This window comes from Perna viridis, chromosome 7 (genome assembly GCF_037379345.1).
Source record: "Perna viridis isolate PV_CMFRI_1.1 ecotype Kerala chromosome 7, ASM3737934v1, whole genome shotgun sequence".
Lineage (NCBI taxonomy): Eukaryota > Metazoa > Mollusca > Bivalvia > Mytilida > Mytilidae > Perna > Perna viridis.
In genome coordinates, this window is record NC_142451.1 from 2,048,300 (window position 1) to 2,069,334 (window position 21,035).

At 32.9% G+C, this 21,035-nt stretch overlaps 1 protein-coding gene across 1 annotated transcript; it reads left to right on the top strand.

Moving 5' to 3' along the window:
* Nucleotides 1-176: 176 nt before the first annotated feature.
* On the top strand, nt 177-20,085 carry LOC148610924 (lysosomal thioesterase PPT2-A-like). Its single transcript, XM_088590846.1, has 9 exons — nt 177-395; nt 4,528-4,681; nt 5,558-5,650; nt 6,067-6,121; nt 7,676-7,728; nt 8,302-8,373; nt 10,247-10,331; nt 19,033-19,087; nt 19,794-20,085. The coding sequence occupies exons 1-9, from the start codon at nt 255-257 to the stop codon at nt 19,935-19,937; spliced, it is 852 nt and encodes a 283-aa protein (XP_088446972.1). The 5' UTR covers nt 177-254; the 3' UTR covers nt 19,938-20,085.
* The last annotated feature ends 950 nt before the right edge of the window (nt 20,086-21,035 follow it).

Sequence of the window (21,035 nt, forward strand, 5' to 3'; positions counted from 1 at the left end):
ATTAAGTTAGATTTCATTCAAATATTACGTTTTAGACATAAAGCGCAATATTTTTCTCAGGGAAGGATCTTTTCTTGGTCAGCTCCGAAAATGACCATTGAGATTGTTAGGATATAATGATGTGGCGATGTAATAAGGTGACGAAGACGCTACCTCATATTTCCTAGTTTCATCCCCCTGCTATTGTTTACTCAGTACAAAGTGGAAAGTCCAGGACGTATAAAAGAATATACAGAAAGACAGAGACAGATATTATGAACAATTGGAAGAATCTTTTAGTTTTGTGTTTCTTAACACAAGTTCACAAAACACATCAGTACAAACCTATTATTTATATGCATGGTATTCTTAGCAATGCAAAAGAAGCTGAATTTATTACGGAAGCAGTAAATAAGGTATTTTAAACAACACCCTCTTACCTCTGCGGGTGATAAAGCATAATTGTAATTTCCTTTAAGGCTTCTGTGCTTATAAAGCATTTTCAATGACATCTCCCTTAACTTTTTTTATTTATGTATAAGAGAGTAATCAAGGGAACCAAGATTCTAGCAGAAATCAAAAGAATGTAATCCAGGGACAAAGACCAAACATTGAAAACAGACAAACATAACAAAGAACATAAAGTAACTGAAATAATACATACAAAGTAGCAATACTAAATGAGTAACTCGGATTTCACTGAAAACTGGGAGCATGGACCAGGTGCACCAGTAGGGTAAGAGTCCTCTACTTTTCTAGAAACATCTGCCGAGTTGTTCATAAAAAGTCAAGTCTGGGGTAGACGAAAGAGGAAAGGAAAACTATGACTCCTTGAACAAATCAGTTTTCCTGGTGCAGATGGATACACCATAACAATCCATGAATTCATGATGACAACCATAAAACTTCTGTAGTGATGACTTCAATCTTGTAGCAACATAACTCTGTTCCAGAAGCCTTATGGTAAGAAGTCTAGCACGATACAAAATGTCTGCATAGTTACAACAAGCTCTGGCAATATGTACGAGTTGTGATATGAAAACTCCATATGCAGATGCTGAAGGGATGTTGCCACAGATGAAAGGAAAGTTGACAATTCTGAATGAAAAGTCACCACGTTTGTCATAAAGTTTGGTCAATAGTTTTCCTTTACCATCAATCCTGAAGTGTAGGTCAAAATTTGAGGCTGACTTCACAGTATCTTTAGTATCCTTTATCTCAAGTTTTTTGGGTATATGAGATGTATCGAATCCCCGTAACTAGGATTGTTTAACGATAATATGTGAGCTATATACATGTAGCAGAAAGTGATATTGAAAAATATAGCCAAACGATGTTCTTTCTTTTTGATCAGATCAGCTATAAAGTCAGCCTTATAAGACTAGGTTAGCAAGTAGAGGGGCACAATTCATTCCCATTGGAATACCGTCCGTTTGTTGAAAAACATGTCCACAACACTGGACAAATATGTTGTCAATAAAAAATTCCAGCATTTTGAGAACATCTTCTGTACATTTGGAAGATGATTTGGAACGTATGAGGAATCTCTATGCAAAACTATAATTATGTCTAGGTGTACCATCTTTTTTAGAGTAACAATGATGTATAATGTTTTTGAGTTGGGATTTTAACTGAGTAAAAAGTTTTGAAAGAGGTTGGTGGTACATTTTGCAATTTTATATGATGTTGTTTTTATTGATTCTTGTGGAGTTTAGGAATCCAGTGCATAGATGTAAAATCACAAATTTACAATCATCGTCATTGGTAGAGAGACCAAAAGAGGATAGCACAGATTTATGGTTTTCCACTATCTCTTTTTTTGAGAATGTAATGGCAGTATAAGTCTCATCACTGCTATTATTTTCTACATTTACCTCTGGTAAATACACAATGTAAATATTGGATGTAATACGTTTTGCAGACAAAAACAATGTTGTTTTGAGCTTTGTCTACTGGTAAGACAACATACTTGTCATGTATAGTAGACAATATTTTTGCTACATCAAGGTCTTTGAGAACTGATGTAGCATTGACATTCATTGACCTACTTAAAACTTTGATTCGTTTCAAAATTAAAGACCTCTTGGCCTTTACCCACTCTGACAGAGAATAAGAACTTTAAAGTTGTAATTCCAATTTATGGAGTGTGGTTCATGGTACTTTGGACCTTTAGAAAGGACCTTATTCCTTTTCGTTTTTGATTATGCTTAAATCTCCCATAACGATGTGACCAGAAGGACCATATTTAAATTGATAGTTTTTGCATGAACAGTCAGGTGGTTAAGCCTAGAAGTCCTCAATCTCCAGGTTCTGCAATAGCTTTTTATAACTGAAAATTTTGGATGCAATAGGTGAAGTGTAGGAGTATGAAATAATCGATATTGATTTGTTCTTGATATATTGGGGAATTTTGTTTGTTATGTTTTTGTGATGGAGGATGTTAGCCAAATTAATTGCATTTGTATCTTTGTTTGGTATACCAAACAGTAGTGGAAGAAATGATCGTTTTTCTTCATCTTGACCTTTTACTCAAACTGGTTTAAAGAGTCTATTGAAACCAATATGAAAAATGATGGCAATAAGTCTGTATAGATGAGGTAGGTTCAGAAACAGGAGTGTCAAGACTTGTTTTGTAAAGGGAGTATAGTAGAGTGAGAGGTATAGAATAGAGTTTAGTTGGAATGTGATGAAGTCCAAGAGGTTTTTGTATGAAAGGAAGAAGACCATCATTGGATACAACATGCATCTTAGGTGGCGTATAGTGGCAATGACCATGACTCCTTTTCTGTATTGGATTTTTGTCAAATAAATTCATCACATTTATGCTATTGTTATATTGCTGGAAAAGTTCCCTATACTTTTGATGTTGTCAGTGTACCCTTAAGGTATTGCAGTACCTAGTCTGCATATCCAGTATTCCTCTCTTACTTCATTCCATAAAACATATAAGAAAATACAGCTTATAGGATGATTTCACACTTGTCATTTTGCTCCAAATGACCCCAGATTTGTCTCTGAAGAACCTTTTGACGTCAATGAAACAATGTAATTTTATATTGTGACGTCACTGATCTTTAAGTTGATGGAGAATTCATTAAGAAAACAACAGAAAATTGTTATTTTTGTCAATGGTGTCCACAAGTGTAAATATTGAAATATAATTACAGTTTTATTAATATATGATGTAGTTAGATGTAATCTTCAATCTGCTTGCATACATTGTACCTGCATGTGAACATTTATATGCTGGTCATCAGGCACTAATTAATTGGAGGTGGATTCTGCCTCAGCTTAGGCCCAACCTAAAATTGTGATAAAGAATCTTGATTCTTAAGCATAAAAGAAATGTCTTCTCTCTCCACTCTTGGCTTTTAATTCTGTTGATGCACCCTAACCAGAAACCTTGATCTGCCCCTTTGTTGTATATGTAAATCATATATACATGTTATAGACTTTTAAAACATAATCCATTTAGAGATTCAATGATTTGGCCATCACTACATCCCTTATCAGTGGTGTAAATTTCACTTTAATGGTCATTTAATGTATGACAAAATCAGAAAATAGTTTTGAATCTTAGAAGGGATTAGTTAAAACTCAGATTAGGAAAATTTAAATTTTAGTTAGAAGTTCAGACCTAAGAACATGAAAATTTTCATAGAGATTTTTTTAAGATTCACTCCAACTATCTGAATGATTCAAGCCTCTGTATAACCAAGATTACTAACAATATTGAACTATAGTATTAATAACCATGTCTATCTTTACAAAATTTCACAAGAAGTTATAAGGTCTACAAGAAAAAATTTTGTGATTATGTGATACAGTTAATGTACATGTATCTAGTTGTATAGTCATACCCATTATTACACTGAACATTCTTTTCTGTAATTTTACAAAATCATACAGATATACATGTATATATATTTTCAATGAACTAATGATGTTTAAAATGATGTAAAAACAGTATACTAAAATTATCTTAAAAGGAGTTTTTACATAAATGTATGGTAAAATTAACATTAATTGTATAAAGCCTCTTTTAAGGGAAGATAATTGGAGGGGAAATGTTCTATAGAAATGTAATGAGAATTTTAGTTATTTCAATATCACAAGACAAAAAGTTTGGTCATCCCCAATTTTCTGTTGAAAGAAATGTCATTTAAGTGTTCTTTATATAAATTTAGAAGAAATTCTGTCTACCAGTTTTTTTTTTTATAGTATGCTAAATAGTGATCAATATAAGAATTGCCTGTATTAAGGTTCAATTACTTTGTAACTCAAAACCAAGTTTGGTGAACTATGTTTCTAAAGTATGTTCCTTCAATGTAATCTTCCAGAAAAACTAGGAAATTTTATCTACTTGAAATATGAGATATGATCTACCGTAATGCATTTTCAAGTACACACCCTATTAGGATACACACAAAGCTATTATTTGTATGATTGTTACATGTACATGTAGTTACACCCTGGTACAAAACTATTATTGGCACGTGCGGTTTGATTAAACCCTGGTAGAAAGCTATTTTTGCATGTGTGTTTTAGGTACACCCTGGCACGGAGTTGACATCAGTAAATGCTTATAACAGTGCATATAGTCTAACACAAATGTGGGAACAGGTTAAAAACATCACAAGGATTGTTAAACCAATCATGGACAATAGTCCTGGTGGAGTTCATTTTATCTGCTATTCACAAGGTATGGTGTTTGGTACATTTATTGTTATATATAATATAGAGTATTGGAGTGAGCACTAACTAAAAGTTAAGGTAAAGAAAAACATTAAAGGTCATTCATTTACTTGGTCTCGTAATCAAAGATAATTCATTGAATTAATTTGTATAGAATCAACAGAGTCTTTTAACTCTTCCTGTGTGTTTTATTAATAAACCAGTGTACTTTCCTGCCATCCCTCTTATGTTTTGTAGGAATACGTTGGTCAAGTTGTTTGACCTAAATTTACTTTACCTTTGACAAAAAGGAAGCAATTTTTTATTCATCATATATCTGTTCAAATAATTCATTGAACACATAGTAGATTACAAAATCAGTATACATGCACTGATTGACAAGGACTGGGGTTTCTATATATGTATATTTACTTTCAATTAAATGTCAGTTAAGAGGGTGTAAGTTAATGAAATTAATTTCAAAGGTCATGGCCTAGAAATGAAGGGTCATGAACCTTTGACTACCACTAATTTGAACCCCTGTAAGTTTCTAAAATAAACACTTCCATGTACCCCTAATTTAACAATTTGTTTGTAAAATGAAATATTTGCCACACTTCCCTTGGTGTTTTCCAATTATTTTGTGTAAAGCTTGGTTATTCTTGGATATACTTTAGGCGGATGGATATGTCAATATTTTGTGTAAAGCTTGGTTATTCTTGGATATACTTTAGGCGGATGGATATGTCAATATTTTGTGTAAAGCTTGGTTATTCTTGGATATACTTTAGGCGGATGGATATGTCAATATTTTGTGTAAAGCTTGGTTATTCTTGGATATACTTTAGGCGGATGGATATGTCAATATTTTGTGTAAAGCTTGGTTATTCTTGGATTATTTTAGGTGGATTGATATGTAGAGGTTTACTGTCACTGCTGGAACATAATGTGGATACCTTCATAGCTCTTAGTTCACCTTTGGCTGGGCAGTATGGTGGTAAGTTCTATTGGAATTCTTCAGAGAGAATGTTCCATTACACTTTATGAACTCGTGAAGTTCTCAAAAACATTGAAAAATGATATACCTTTACATAGTCCATCTTTTAATCACTTTTAGTATTTGGTTTTGTTTAACAAAAACAAATGTATAAAATTATTTGAACACTGTGAGCTTGGGATTGTCATCAAAAGCAGAAAGATATGAGATTGTACCAATTGAATAAAGCATGGCCTCTTCAAAAAAAAGTATTATTGCGACATCCAAAACAGCAACTTGAATCAAATTGAAGGGGTCAATTTTATTCAATATTGAAGTTGTAGTTAGGAATTATTTCCATTTGACTTGCATTTAATTGGTGTTACATAGTTCAAATTATAAACTGTCCCTTATTTTATTTATCAAATTATTTTCAGACACCTCCTACTTGAAGTACTTTTTTCCAAACTATCTCAAAGAAAATATTTACAAGTATGTATAAAGACACTTTCAGCAAGACAATTAAAGTACTGGTAATTAATATAAATTTAGTGCCACTGCAGATTAATTACAGTATATGTATATAAAGAACAATTATCGGTCTTATCAAGCATCACAATATTACAGCAGGATCTACATTGGATGTGAATTGTACCTTGCAGAAACTTCTAAAAACCATCCTATTTCACCATACCACCCCCTTCATTGAATTCTGATGAAGTTTTAAAACTTACCATGATTAGACACTTTCAGATGACTGAAAACCATTGAAATCATTATCCATAGGCTTCAATGATCAATGATCAATGTATTATGGAGCTTCTACAAAGTTAAACATGAAAAGACTACATATTACAAAATGCTCTATGGATACACAAAATACTCTGAAAGTATGAGGGTTACTACTTTGCAGTGGAACATCAGCTCCCAGGAGTCAATTAATAAGCTATATTTAGAATTCTCTTACATAGTATTAAATGATGGTCTTCATACTTAAAAGTAGAAGAATGTCAATAAAAGGACAATATGATTCTCTGCTGAGTACAGGCTCACTTGGTACTTTATCCACATTATCATAGCACTGGTACACAAAAATTATAACAAACTCCAAGCTGATGGTTATATTATATAGAACTCTAAGCTGATGGGTTATATAATGTAGAACTCTTAAGCTGATGGGTTATATAATATAGAACTCCAGGCTGATGGTTATATTATATAGAACTCCATGCTGATGGGTTATATTATATAGAACTCCATGCTGATGGGTTATATTATATAGAACTCCAGGCTGATGGGATATATTATGTAGAACTCTAGGTTGATGGTTACATTATATAGAACTCTAGGTTGATGGTTACATTACATAAAACTCCAAGCTGATGGTTATATTATATAGAACTCCAGGCTGATGGTTATATTATACAGAACTCTAAGCTCATGGTTATATTATATAAAACTCTAAGCTGATGGGTTATATTATATAGAACTCCAGGCTGATGGTTATATTATATAGAACTCCAGGCTGATGGGTTATATTATATAGAACTCCAAGCTGATGGGTTATATAATATAGAACTCTAAGCTGATGGGTTATATTATATAGAACTCCAGGCTGATGGGATATATTATGTAGAACTCCAAGCTGATGGTTATATTATATAGAACTCCAAGCTGATGGTTATATTATATAGAACTCTAGGTTGATGGTTACATTATATAGAACTCTAGGTTGATGGTTACATTATATAAAACTCCAAGCTGATTGTTATATTATATAGAACTCCAGGCAGATGGTTATATTATATAGAACTCCAAGCTGATGGGTTATATTATATAGAACTCTAAGCTGATGGGTTATATTATATAGAACTCCAAGCTGATGGGTTATATTATATAGAACTCCAAGCTGATGGGTTATATTATATAGAACTCCAAGCTGATGGTTATATTAGTAGTGTTACTGCTGACCTAGGCTATATTTTTATCAGATAAATACCGGAGTTGTCTCTCTTTGGCTGTATATGTTTATGTTCCTCTTTTCAGATATTTCTACACTAAGAATGGACAACATTGGTCTGTAGCTAACTATTGGAGAGGTTAGTTAATGTAAAAGAACATACCATAAAGTACTTATTTTTTATTTTATCTTTTGTATGTTGGGTTTGATGAGTGGATGATGAACATATCATAGTTGGATTAATTCTTAAAGCCTTGTTACCAGTGACAACTTTTCCTACAGAAGTGCAGAAAACCTCAGTTTAACTTTACACTGAAGTCTATCTTATCAAGACTGTCATAGTGAAGAATCTTTAAATTGACAATAGGAATGTGACATTTATTTGCTGGTAGAAATTCTGGGAATTGTTTTTTTTAAAGTCATTTTTTATAATAGGGTTTGAGTGTAAGTGTCAAGTGTAGATGCTCTGAAACATTGGGTCAATATAATTACTTGGAAGTGATGTATCTTGATTTAAAAATAAAATTTGTCAAAGTTTGAACCATTTCATGGTTAGTTGTACATTTCATATTTCTAGTTTTATCGGACTCTATAGTTGGCTTCCTGATACAGGATAGATTTTAAGTTACAGTGTTCTGAAAATTATATACCTCCTATTTTCAGATTCCATGGTATACAGGTGCTCTTTAACATTTATCCACATATATTTCAGATCCCCATCATGTAGATTTGTATCGGGAACATTCTCGCTATTTGTATGGCCTGGACAACGGCAAAAACTCTAGTAAGTAAACACCTGGAACATTCTAGTTACCTGTATGACCTGGACAATGACAAACACTCTAGTAAGTAAACACCTGGAACATTCTAGCTACCTGTATGACCTGGACAACGACAAACACTCTAGTAAGTAAACACCTGGAACATTCTAGCTACCTGTATGACCTGGACAACGACAAACACTCTAGTAAGTAAACACCTGGAACATTCTAGCTACCTGTATGACCTGGACAATGACAAACACTAGTAAGTAAACACCCGGAACATTCTAGCTACCTGTATGACCTGGACAACGACAAACACTCTAGTAAGTAAACACCTGGAACATTCTAGCTACCTGTATGGCCTGGACAATGACAAACACTCTAGTAAGTAAACACCTGGAACATTCTAGCTACCTGTATGACCTGGACAACGACAAACACTAGTAAGTAAACACCTGGAACATTCTAGTTACTTGTATGACCTGGACAATGACAAACACTCTAGTAAGTAAACACCTGGAACATTCTAGCTACCTGTATGACCTGGACAATGACAAACACTAGTAAGTAAACACCTGGAACATTCTAGTTACCTGTATGGCCTGGACAATGACAAACACTCTAGTAAGTAAACACCTGGAACATTCTAGCTACCTGTATGACCTGGACAATGACAAACACTAGTAAGTAAACACCTGGAACATTCTAGCTACCTGTATGACCTGGACAATGACAAACACTCTAGTAAGTAAACACCTGGAACATTCTAGCTACCTGTATGACCTGGACAATGACAAACACTAGTAAGTAAACACCTGGAACATTCTAGCTACCTGTATGACCTGGACAATGACAAACACTCTAGTAAGTAAACACCTGGAACATTCTAGCTACCTGTATGACCTGGACAACGACAAACACTCTAGTAAGTAAACACCTGGAACATTCTAGCTACCTGTATGACCTGGACAACGACAAACACTCTAGTAAGTAAACACCTGGAACATTCTAGCTACCTGTATGACCTGGACAATGACAAACACTCTAGTAAGTAAACACCTGGAACATTCCAGCTACCTGTATGACCTGGACAACGACAAACACTCTAGTAAGTAAACACCTGGAACATTCTAGTTACCTGTATGACCTGGACAACGACAAACACTCTAGTAAGTAAACACCAGGAACATTCTAGCTACCTGTATGACCTGGACAACGACAAACACTCTAGTAAGTAAACACCTGGAACATTCTAGCTACCTGTATGACCTGGACAACGACAAACACTCTAGTAAGTAAACACACACTAATAAAAGAATCCTTTTTTTTCACATCTCTTGGGACCAGACAAGATAAGAATTTTCTTAGAACAAACAGGTTTTACAAAATATTATAGTGAAGCTGTCAATTGAAGTTTCTGGATTGCTTAGGAGTAAAATTGAACAGTTTATTGAATGAAACTTTGTGGTTTTTTTTTCATACAATCATATTTTTTCAGGTATGGTGACCAACCATAATTAAGGCTGTGTGTTTGCAGAAGTCATTTTTATACATCCTATGATAAGAGTAAAGCTATTTTGGTCCATTTATCTGTTCACCAGTTTGGCTGTATGTCATGGACCAATAGTTCACTTTTCTCATAGCCTACAGCTAGTAGATTCATTCCATTTAGGTTTATGACTTTTACAAGATTAACAAAATACAATTAATGACTTTGGATGAGATAAATTTCATGATTTATCAACCAGAGAGATCTGAGAATTACTGAGACCATAGGCCGAGGTGGTCATAGACCTTGAGGGTTGATATTGTGCATCTTATTGACACACCATGACATTATGTGGAGATGTGTCGTATGACATCATCTTAGCGATGTACTTTTTTATGTTACAGCTTACAAAGAGAATTTTCTGCGACTCAAAAAATTAGTATTCATAGGTGGTCCAACTGATGGAGTTATAACACCATGGCAGTCAAGGTAAGGATTATACTGTACAATATATTACTCTTCCGTTTTTTACGTAGGTGTGTAATTAACTTGATATATAAGAGAAACATCTGGTACTATTAATATAAACTTCCTTGTATCAGCTGTGATTGAAAATCTATGGGAGATCTAGTGAATAGTTTTAAGTCTCTTACCATAAAAAGCCAAAGCATACATCTGTGTAAGGTTCAATCCGTCTTTCTGCCATATCTACATCAGTCATTTTTTTTTTTCAGTTCTTATGTCATAGCGGTTTAAGATGCTGACTTGATATATAATTTTGTAACATCTAAATGGTTCATTTATTGAATTTGAATTTAAAGTTTGACCTGATATTTTTGACAGTTATTGTCATTTCATTTTGATTGTAAGTATGGGCTAACACATTGCAATGTTCTTATAATCTTGTTCCAATTAAAATACATGACAAAGTAATGTGTACTGATAAATAATTAAATATCTGCATTCTGTTGTTTGTGTGGTGTCATGATTATTATTTAGGTCAAATTAAAGACTATTCAAGTTATATTGGACATTCAACAACTCTATTTTTAGCACTAGACTTCTTACAATTAGGCTGCTGGAACAGGGTTATGTTGCTACAAGTTTGAAGTCATCACTACAGAAGTTTTATGGTCATCATCATGAACTCGTGGATCATTACAGTGTATCTATCTGCTCCATGAAAACTGATTTTTTTTTAATATGTCATAGTTTACCTTTCCTCTTTCGTCTACCCTGGATTTGACTTTTTATGAGCAGCTCGGCGGGTGCTTCTAGAAAAGCAGAGGACGCTTATCTTACTGGTGCATCTGGTCCATGCTCCTTAATTTAGTTACTTATTTTAGTTACTTAATGTTTTTTGTTGTGTGTCTGTTTTCTATGTCTAGTCTTTGTTCCTGTACATTATTTTGAATCTTCGTTCCCTTGATTACTCTTTTAGACCTAGCATGATTTATGATCCCTTGGTTTATATTTTGAAGGAGGTATGTATGCTGTTGTCCATCCTCATGTTGTAGGTTAACTCAAAGCTGTTTTAGGGATTTTATTTGCTGTTTTCGTCAGTTGTTGGCCGTCGAAGGAATTTTTTTTTTAATGGTTTCCAATTTTCATTTCAGTTATTGAATTTTATACAAGTAAATAAGAGGAGGATGGATATGTCAAGAGCTTTATTGTCCCTTTATAGTATTGCTATGAATAATTATTTTGTGCCTCATAGCAACATAAAAATAAGAAACTTAAGGTAACAAATTAAATAAGATAGGGACTTATAGCTATCTTTATAATGTTTGGTATAAAATTTGGATCCATTCCATTTCTATTTTTGGTCATGTCTTTGGATTTGCAGTTGGTACTACATTTGTTACTGGTACAGAAAGCCATACTAATATTTCATCAGAAATCATAATGCAGTATGAATGGTCTTGATATCTTTAAAGAATCTTTTGCAATTCTGATTAGAGGTGCTTTGCAGGGTTTTGTCCCCTGTTACAACAGCACCAAATTAACCTTGTGTGTCATTCTTCTTGATTTTTTCTTCTTGTCTTACACAACTTTTTTGTCAGTCATGTATTTGTTTTTATCCTAATAGTACATGTACTTGTTTTTATCCTTATAGTACATGTATATTGATTTGAAAATCATGTGAAATTGTTTTACTTCAGTTGCATACGATAATGTTTAAAAAAAAAGGGCATATGTTCTCTGAAAAATTTCTTAACAACAAATACATGTAAGTGTCACTATAAGTAACTAGGGACAAAAAAATAATCTTGATATATAGTAAAACCTGTCCGAACTGAAGACATGACCTTGATATAGAGTAAAACCTGTCCAAACTGAAGACATGACCTTAATATATAGTAAAACCTGTCCCCACTGAAGATATGACCTTGATATATATTAAAACATACCCCAACTAAATACATGACATTGATATATAGTAAAACCTGTCCCAACTGAAGATATGACCTTGATATATATTAAAACCTGTCCCAACTGAAGACATGACCTTGATATATATTAAAACCTGTCCCAACTGAAGATATGATCTTGATATATATTAAAACATACCCCAACTAAATACATGACCTTGATATATATTAAAGCATGGCCCAATTAAATACATGACCTTGATATATAATAAAACATACCCCAACTAAATACATGACCTTGATTTATAGTAAAACCTGTCCCCACTGAAGATATGACCTTGATATATATTAAAACCTGTCCCAACTGAAGACATGACCTTGATATATATTAAAACCTGTCCCAACTGAAGATATGATCTTGATATATATTAAAACATACCCCAACTAAATACATGACCTTGATATATATTAAAGCATGGCCCAACTAAATACATGACCTTGATATATAATAAAACATACCCCAACTAAATACATGACCTTGATATATAGTAAAACCTGTCCCCACTGAAGATATGACCTTGATATATATTAAAACATACCCCAACTAAATACATGACCTTGATATATATTAAAGCATGGCCCAACTAAATACATGACCTTGATATATATTAAAGCATGGCCCAACTAAATACATGACCTTGATATATATTAAAGCATGGCCCAACTGAATTCATGACCTTGATATATAGAAGACATACCCCTAACTGAATTCATGACCTTGATTTATTGTAAAAACATGGCCCAACTGAATGCATGACCTTGATTTATATTTAAAAAAACATGCCCAAAACTGATTACACGACCTTGATATATAGTAAAATTCACCCCTAACTGAATTCATGACCTTGATATATAGTAAAAACATGCCCAAACTGAATATATGACCTTGATATATATTAACGCATGGCCCAACTGAATTCAGGACCTTGATATCTGGTAAAAACATGCCCCAACTAAATACATCACCTTTATTATACACTTATATAGTAAAACATACACAACTGAATACATTAACTTGATATGTAGTAAACCATGCTTGATGCACCTAGCTGAATACATGACCAACCATATATAATTAAAACATGCCCCATCTGCAAACATGACTTTAATATATTGTAAAACATACCCCAACTGAATACATGACCTTGCCGTATGGTAAAATATGCATAATGACCCTAACTGAATGACATACATATATAGTAAAAAATGCCCCAACTCAATACAATACCTTGATTTATAGTTAAATATTTCTCAACTGAATAGAATACAAGACATTGTTTTATAGTATAAACTTCTCCAACCCAATACATGGTTAACCCCCCCCCCCCCACCCCTTTGCATGACCTTGATATATTGCAAAAACATGCCACATCTGGGTACATGAACTTGGTATACAATAACAACTGCCACAACCATGTACATGACCTAACCCTAACCTTGATATTGTAAAATATTCTGTTTCTTAGAAACAGATTATAGATGATGGATTTACATTATGACTATAAATTAATTATCTGCAGTTTTTACTTGTATATTATTATTTCATCTTGAACTTGGTGCACCTTTTACGGAGTACAAGACTTTTTGAAACTTGTGGCTTGGATTTACATATTTTTTATTGTACATGTATTGAGATCTTTTATTTTTTCTTATTTATTGTTCATATCTTCTATTTAAGTTTTGTTGTTTTAATACTTACATTTGACAATCTGTTCAGTATATTTTTTTAGAAATCTTGGGAACTCTTTATGGAACCATTTTAATTTAACATGCTGCTTCATCATGATGGATTGTACTGTTTGTATCAACTGCATCAACTTCCTGTATACCATTACTTGTCTTTTTCTCTCACTAACTTACAAATAGTATAGTTTTTGGAAGGACTCAAGACTTGGTCTGAAGTTTCAGCATAATTATTGGAACAGTGTGTGAGACTTCCTTTCTAAAGTGAAGTGGTTAAAGCATCTGTGTCATGTGGGCACAATTCATCCAGTTGCACTTTGTGTTTCAAATGCTTATATGGAGCACTTAATGCCTACAAAAGACTACATTTGGTCTAACTCATATTAAACTGCAGTTTTTATACGATGGTCATATTTTGGTATGATGCTGTTGTCGTCATTGTCTGTAAACACTTGGTTTTTTGTGCAATAATTTGAAATATAAATTTGGTATTTTTTTGTTTTTGGGCCCCCGTGACAAATTGTCGGGTATTTCAGAGAAATTACTAGAATAACTCCCAGTAAAATAGGAATGTTTATGATATTATTTCACAATATTCTATAACACAATGGTCAAACTGAAATTAATTTTGGGGTTAAAACTGGATCATTTTAGAAGTTAAGTACCCATAAGCAAGCATTTTCCTGATTTCCGGACAATAACTTATCAACTATTAGTGAATGGATCTCTTTGAAATCGAATTAAAAAGTGATATACCACCAAAAGACAACTTTGATTGATTTTTTGGGGTTAAGACATTAACCCTTTTTTAAGTAGGGTCTGAAACTAGCTTTTTCCATGTGTCTGGACAATTACTTTAGTGAAGTTTTTGGATCTCAAATAGATGTTTCCACAATGTGACATACCACTTTAAGGAACGGTAGATTTGGTTTAATTTTTGGGGTTATGACATAAGCCAAGTAAGAGTAGGGGGCCAGAAACAAGTATTTTGTCTGATTTCTGGGTGATAATTCAAATAAAAGGGTATGGATTGCTTTGAAGTAATACCACAAGGTACCATACCCAGGTTTGGATTTATGTTGAAGGTTTTGTCTGAAAACCATTTAGGAACAAAGGGCCAAACAGTGACCACTTCAATTCTAGTCAAATTTTTATCCTGTTTCAAATATCTAATTGTTATCAAAATTCAAATCTGTATCAAGTTTGAATGGTGTGTCCATACTTTCCCCAACTCTTCTGGGGTCAACCTTTGTGATGGTATCAAGCTGCACCCCATGAAGCACTTTATTAGGTATTATCTCATTTTTTTAATCGATCAAAACCTTCATATAGTACTATTAAAAGAACATTGCTTTAAAGAAATTCATATAGATAAGCCATTTACGTGAAGGTCGGGACAATGTGTGCTTGAGAACTCCAATACTGAGTTGTTAAGTAATTAGTAGCTCAATGGAGAAATGACTTGATTAAAAAAATAAAAAAATATCAGTCAAAAGTTTTCAAGATGAATAAAAGATAACAACAAAATTTGTTTTGCAGTGTACCATCTGATTGAGGTTATTTCTTCATAGACAGAAAAATGTAATTCCTCATTGAATTTATTAATTTTAAATTATCAAGTGCATGTAGATCTATGATAGTGAAATCTTTCATTGCAGAATTTTGGTTATATTTGATAGGGATGTCTTAAAATTTGGTATGCAGCTTTGTTTGAATGAGTTGTTATTAGAAATATGGAATGTCAAAAGAGAAACAAACCACCAAAGAGTGAAAGAGTTATCAAGGGAACCAAGATTCTAGCGGAAATCAATAGAATGTAGTCCAGTGACAAAGACCAGACATAGACACACACAACAAAGAACATAAAATAACATATACAAAGTAACAGAAGTAAATGAGCAACTAATTTTCACAAGCCTAGTTAACTGTTGATACAGAGTTTATATTTTGTGTTGGGGTATACGTGTACCTGGCACAACAATGTTTAAAGCTTCATGTTTGTCTCCATGTTTTGCCATTCATTGTCTCAAGTCCTGTTACAGGGCAACTATATAGGGAAACTACAGTACAAATTTCAATGAAAGTTGATATGACTGTTCTTTGGGATATCCTGCACAAAACAATCGTTTGGGTATTTGATCTGTGAAAAGACGTAGTCGTCATTACTAAAAATAGAACATAGGTGTCGAATATCTCAAAAAAACGTTAGGTTTAACCAAATTCTGACATTGGGTAAAAGTGTTCAGCATGATGAGATCTATCTGTGGTCAAATTTTGGTGAAAATATGTTCCCCTATGTTCCTGAGTTTTTGCCCTTTTTGAATGTATTTGTTAATACTTTCAAAAATCTTCTAGTCAGAAACTACTTATAAAATTTAATGAAAGTTGGAATGATTTAATAGAACATAGGGTCAAAATACAATTTTCTGTAGATTACTCAAAAACTTTTGAATGTAGCAAAATTCTGATAGGAGGTAATATTGTTCAGCATCAGAAGACTGTTCTATGCTGACATTTTCAAAATGATTAGTTGCCCAATGTAGGAGTTATGGCCCCTGAAACAGATTATTATTTTGACATTTTTCATGTATACAACTTTGAAAATCTTTTTCTCTGAAACTAATGCACAAAATTTAGTGAAAGTTGGCATAATTGTTTTTTAGGGTATCTTGCATAAACTGATCATTTAAATTTTTTCATCAGTCATAAAACTTGTCCATCATTACCAAAAATAGAACATAAGGATCAAAATGCTTTTTTTGCTATTTCTTCCTCAACTATAGAAGAATAATAAAGATGAAAGCTACTCGTAAGATAAACATGATATTCTCAGTTGACTGGCAGTACATTGTATTGACATTTTTTTAGGCAGCCTTTTTCAAGATGGCTGCTATTTTGCGACCATTTTCACTAGTTGATTCCAATGATTTTTGGTTTCATGAGGAAACATTGTGTCCTAAGTTGAATGGTGATGACGAAAGTTTGTTCTGGGCAGCCATTTTCCTGCTGATTTTTATACTTGCTTTGATTTCAACAATATTTGGTTTATATACCAAACATGATCTCCTGAGTTGAATGGTAATGATGAAAAAATTAAATTGTTTAGCCTTGGTTAAACTTCATTGTATGTTCTTTTTCAACAGATGTATACTGGGCTAATGCCCCCTTACACCTGATGGAATAACAGGGCATCGGGAGACACCTGCAATTTTTTTTCCAGAGGTTATAAAAACTTTTTGAAGGCATTTACAACATTTAACAGTGCCTTGGGTACTCAGTTGAACAACATTCATCAATATTTGCTCTTTTCAAGCAATTTTCAGTCAAAAATGGGAACAAAGCATGATACCTCTACTTACTTAGTTAATATAGCATGGCTTGCCAGGTGCAATTCAGGCTCTTCAAGAGCCTCTTATTTTTCCATCTGAATGAGTTTTGGGATTTCTTGTATGGTCCTATGAAGTGGTATGATGATATTAAAAACCTAGTGAGCTGTTGTGACAGTTTTTCTGGTCTTTTATAGACTGTTTATTTTGTCATACTATTTCCAAGTGGTTGTTGCCAGAGATATTAATTTAGGTCACCTGAACTCAATTGATAATGGTTGTGGTCTCAAATACTTTGAAGAGTGATATTGCATTATTTTTTTTCAGATTAAAATAAAATACATGTTTCAACTATGTAGTTATTATTTATGCTTCACTTTTGCGTTAAATATTATTAATGTTATGCATATCTTTGTTAGAATTGACAGATGTTTGTGAACAATCAAGCATGGTGTAAATGTCAAACTATCTACCTATACACATACATGCACCAGAAGACCTGTATAGAAAACAATGTTTGATAGTAATAATTGTTTTTGAAATAACTTTATTCATAGAGAAAAAGAGAATAAAACTGAAAAATACACAAATTGTTACCCTGGTATAAAATGAGAATGTGGCATCATGAGGCTCCATTGGGTTTTGTCAACAAGTATCTTTGAAAGCAATAAAATAATTGTTGGATGCTTGCTAATGGAGAAGATCCATGTAGAGCAATGCATATTAAGAGGGCAGTGTATCACTCCATAAAATCACTAATAGTACACATGTTCTACTTTCCAAAAGCAAACATTGTAATAAAACTTAATATAATTTTTTACTATGAATTTCCCATCAACTTTATTTAGTTTTTGTCTTGCCTATGACAAATATAGCAAAAGGCAAGACTAAAGTATTTCTTTTCCAGCATCAGTGTTGGTGTCCATTAAAGATTTCCATGCTAAGTTTTCTGATTAGGTCAGTGTGATATGATCTGCTAGGTCAGTCATATTTGGTATGTACATGTAGTTGCATTATCATCACAGTAGCACAATTTTATATCCGTTTCATGCATATTCCCCAAAAGTCATGGTCTAATGGCCTCAAAATTTCAAATTTCATGTTAAGATTTTCATGTTAAGTTTTCTGAATAGACCAGTATGAACCACTTGTGCTAGGTCAATCATATTTAGTATGCAGTTGCATTTTCATCATTATACCACAATTCTGTATCCATGCAGTCATGGTTTGTTGACTTTGAAAATAAATGTTACTGAAACATCACTTTGTCACAGTTCCATGTATGCAAGTATTGAACAATACCTTAGGAATCTGTTCACTTTGTTGGTGTCAAATAGCTGTATTGACATTATAAATTGTTATGTAAAATTAGTAACAAGTCACCATCAATCAAGTTTAAGATAACATTGTCCATGTGCTTCAGGTGAAGCATATCTCTGTGATAACACTTCATTTGTTACAAAAATACTGAAGTTTGTATGACATTGCTATAGTCAGCATTGCCCAATGATTCTTGGTTTTTGTATGATGGTTGAAGATTCTTGGTTTTTTTTATGATGGTTAAAGATTTTTGTAGCAGTTTTGTGTTGGTTGCAGAATGATATCAGTTGTCACATGCTTTCTTATAATTCATGAATTATTACTTTGTTACAGACATACTTTTGTTTATCTTGTTTAATCAACCTAATTTGTTATATTTGTTCATAAAAGAACAAGACAAAAATAAGTTTTAATTGTTTTTACTTTCAGCCATTTTGGATTCTTCGATGAGAATGAAAATATTAAAGAAATGAGAGAACAACAGGTAATCATCATTACACTTTCATTGAGAATTAAACAGATAAGCCGCAGCACTTTACAGTAGTCTGAACAGTTGATACACACTTCATCTAGTCTGTAGATAACCAATTAATTGTTCGTAGTTGTCATAGTCTGTTGGTAAGCTGGTTCATAGTTCACCCATTGCCTTGGTAACCTTTTTCCCTTAATTTCACCTTCATGTTGACTCATTATTTGGAACCTGTTTCCATGACCTAAATATAAACCCTAGACTTATACACCTTTCTTACACACGCTATATCATTCTTCCCTCAAATTTCTTATAAATAAGTATTTCATAGCATGTGAAATAGAATCTAAACGTCTAGAAATATTTTCAGAGTTCTTGATGAAATCTTTGAGATTCTGTTTTGTTACTATTTTAATAAGGATCAAATCTCTCCAGTGTGCAAAGCTCTTTGATTTTAAACAATGAGTATTTTGAATACTTCCTGAGCTCATATTCCTTTGATTCTGTGATCTGTTTTCTTTGGTGAAATGAACGTGAAAAAAAAGTACAATCACAAAGATGTGCCACATATATTGTCAGAGGAAGTACTAAAGTAATGAATTTTAGTGACCAAACCATCATACCTATACAACTGAATATATAAACATATTTTGGATAGATATTTATTTTCAAGAATCTCTACATGGTATATTATTTTCACTGATTTCATTGATTTTTACAGTATTATCTGAATGATGCCTTTGGACTGAAGACATTGGATCAGAGGGGTGCTATAACAACTCATATCATTCCTGGTGTTCAACACACACATTGGTATAGAAACCAGACAGTATTTGATAATTGTATTTTACCTTACTTAACATAAGTTCCATGTGTTATGCTGTTCCAGAATACATTGTACTGGGTAAAGGCAAAACTTGTTTCTATAAGAATCATTAAGTCAGTATTCATGTACCAATGCATTGGATTTAATTTAGTGTCAGATCAATAATCAATATTTAAACCATTGCAGTATTATAAAAAAAATTGATTTAAAATATTACCATTGATGTGACATGATATTTTGACTCTAAATGGTTTGTTTTCTTTGAAATTATTGCCATTTAACTTCTACAGTACTGAAGAAATTAATATTTTTTTCATTTTAATAATAGAAAATGAAGCATTTTGATAGAATTTTCTCTCCCTAAAACATGTACATTGGCATTTATAAAAATTGAAATCAGGCAAATCTGTTCTAACTTCTAATAACCATGTACATATTCCTTCCCTCTTTTGTCTCCCCCCGGACTTGACTTTTTATGAGCAACTCGGCAGATGTTTCTAGAAAAGCGGAGGATGCTTTTTAGTGGAGTGCAAGTTGCTCATTTACTTTTGTTACCTTGTATGTATTGTTTTAGTTACTTTATGTTCTTTGTTGTGTTTGTCTGTTTTCCATGTCTGGTCTTTGTCTGTGGATTACATTCTTTTGATTTCCGTTAGAATCAGTCACCCACTGTCTGATTCTTACAAGGACTACTACTTGATGTCTCAATGAATCACTGACCCTCTGACTTACTAAACTGTCAATGCATCATTGAATCACTGACCCTCTGACTTACTGTACTGTCAATGTATCAGTGAATCACCGACCCTCTGACTTACTATACTGTCAATGTATCAGTGAATCACTGACCCTCTGACTTACTATACTGTCAACGTATCAGTGAATCACCGACCCTCTGACTTTATATACTGTCAATGTATCAATGAATCACCGACCCTCTGACTTAATATACTGTCAATTTATCAATGAATCACCGACCCTCTGACTTAATATACTGTCAATTTATCAATGAATCACCGACCCTCTGACTTAATATACTATAGATGTATCAATTTTTGCTATTTTCAAGGTAAAAAGAAAAATGGTGCCTATGGAGTCATTTTTTAGCACAATAAAATGAAAATAGTTTTTTGATGC

Bases quoted from the DNA above. Each gene is read 5' to 3' on its own strand.
- LOC148610924 (XM_088590846.1), top strand. From the start codon at position 255: ATGAACAATTGGAAGAATCTTTTAGTTTTGTGTTTCTTAACACAAGTT. The intron at 396-4,527 runs GTATTTTAAACA...TGTGTGTTTTAG, and splicing joins TTACGGAAGCAGTAAATAAG to GTACACCCTGGCACGGAGTT. The intron at 8,374-10,246 runs GTAAGTAAACAC...TTTATGTTACAG, and splicing joins GGACAACGGCAAAAACTCTA to CTTACAAAGAGAATTTTCTG.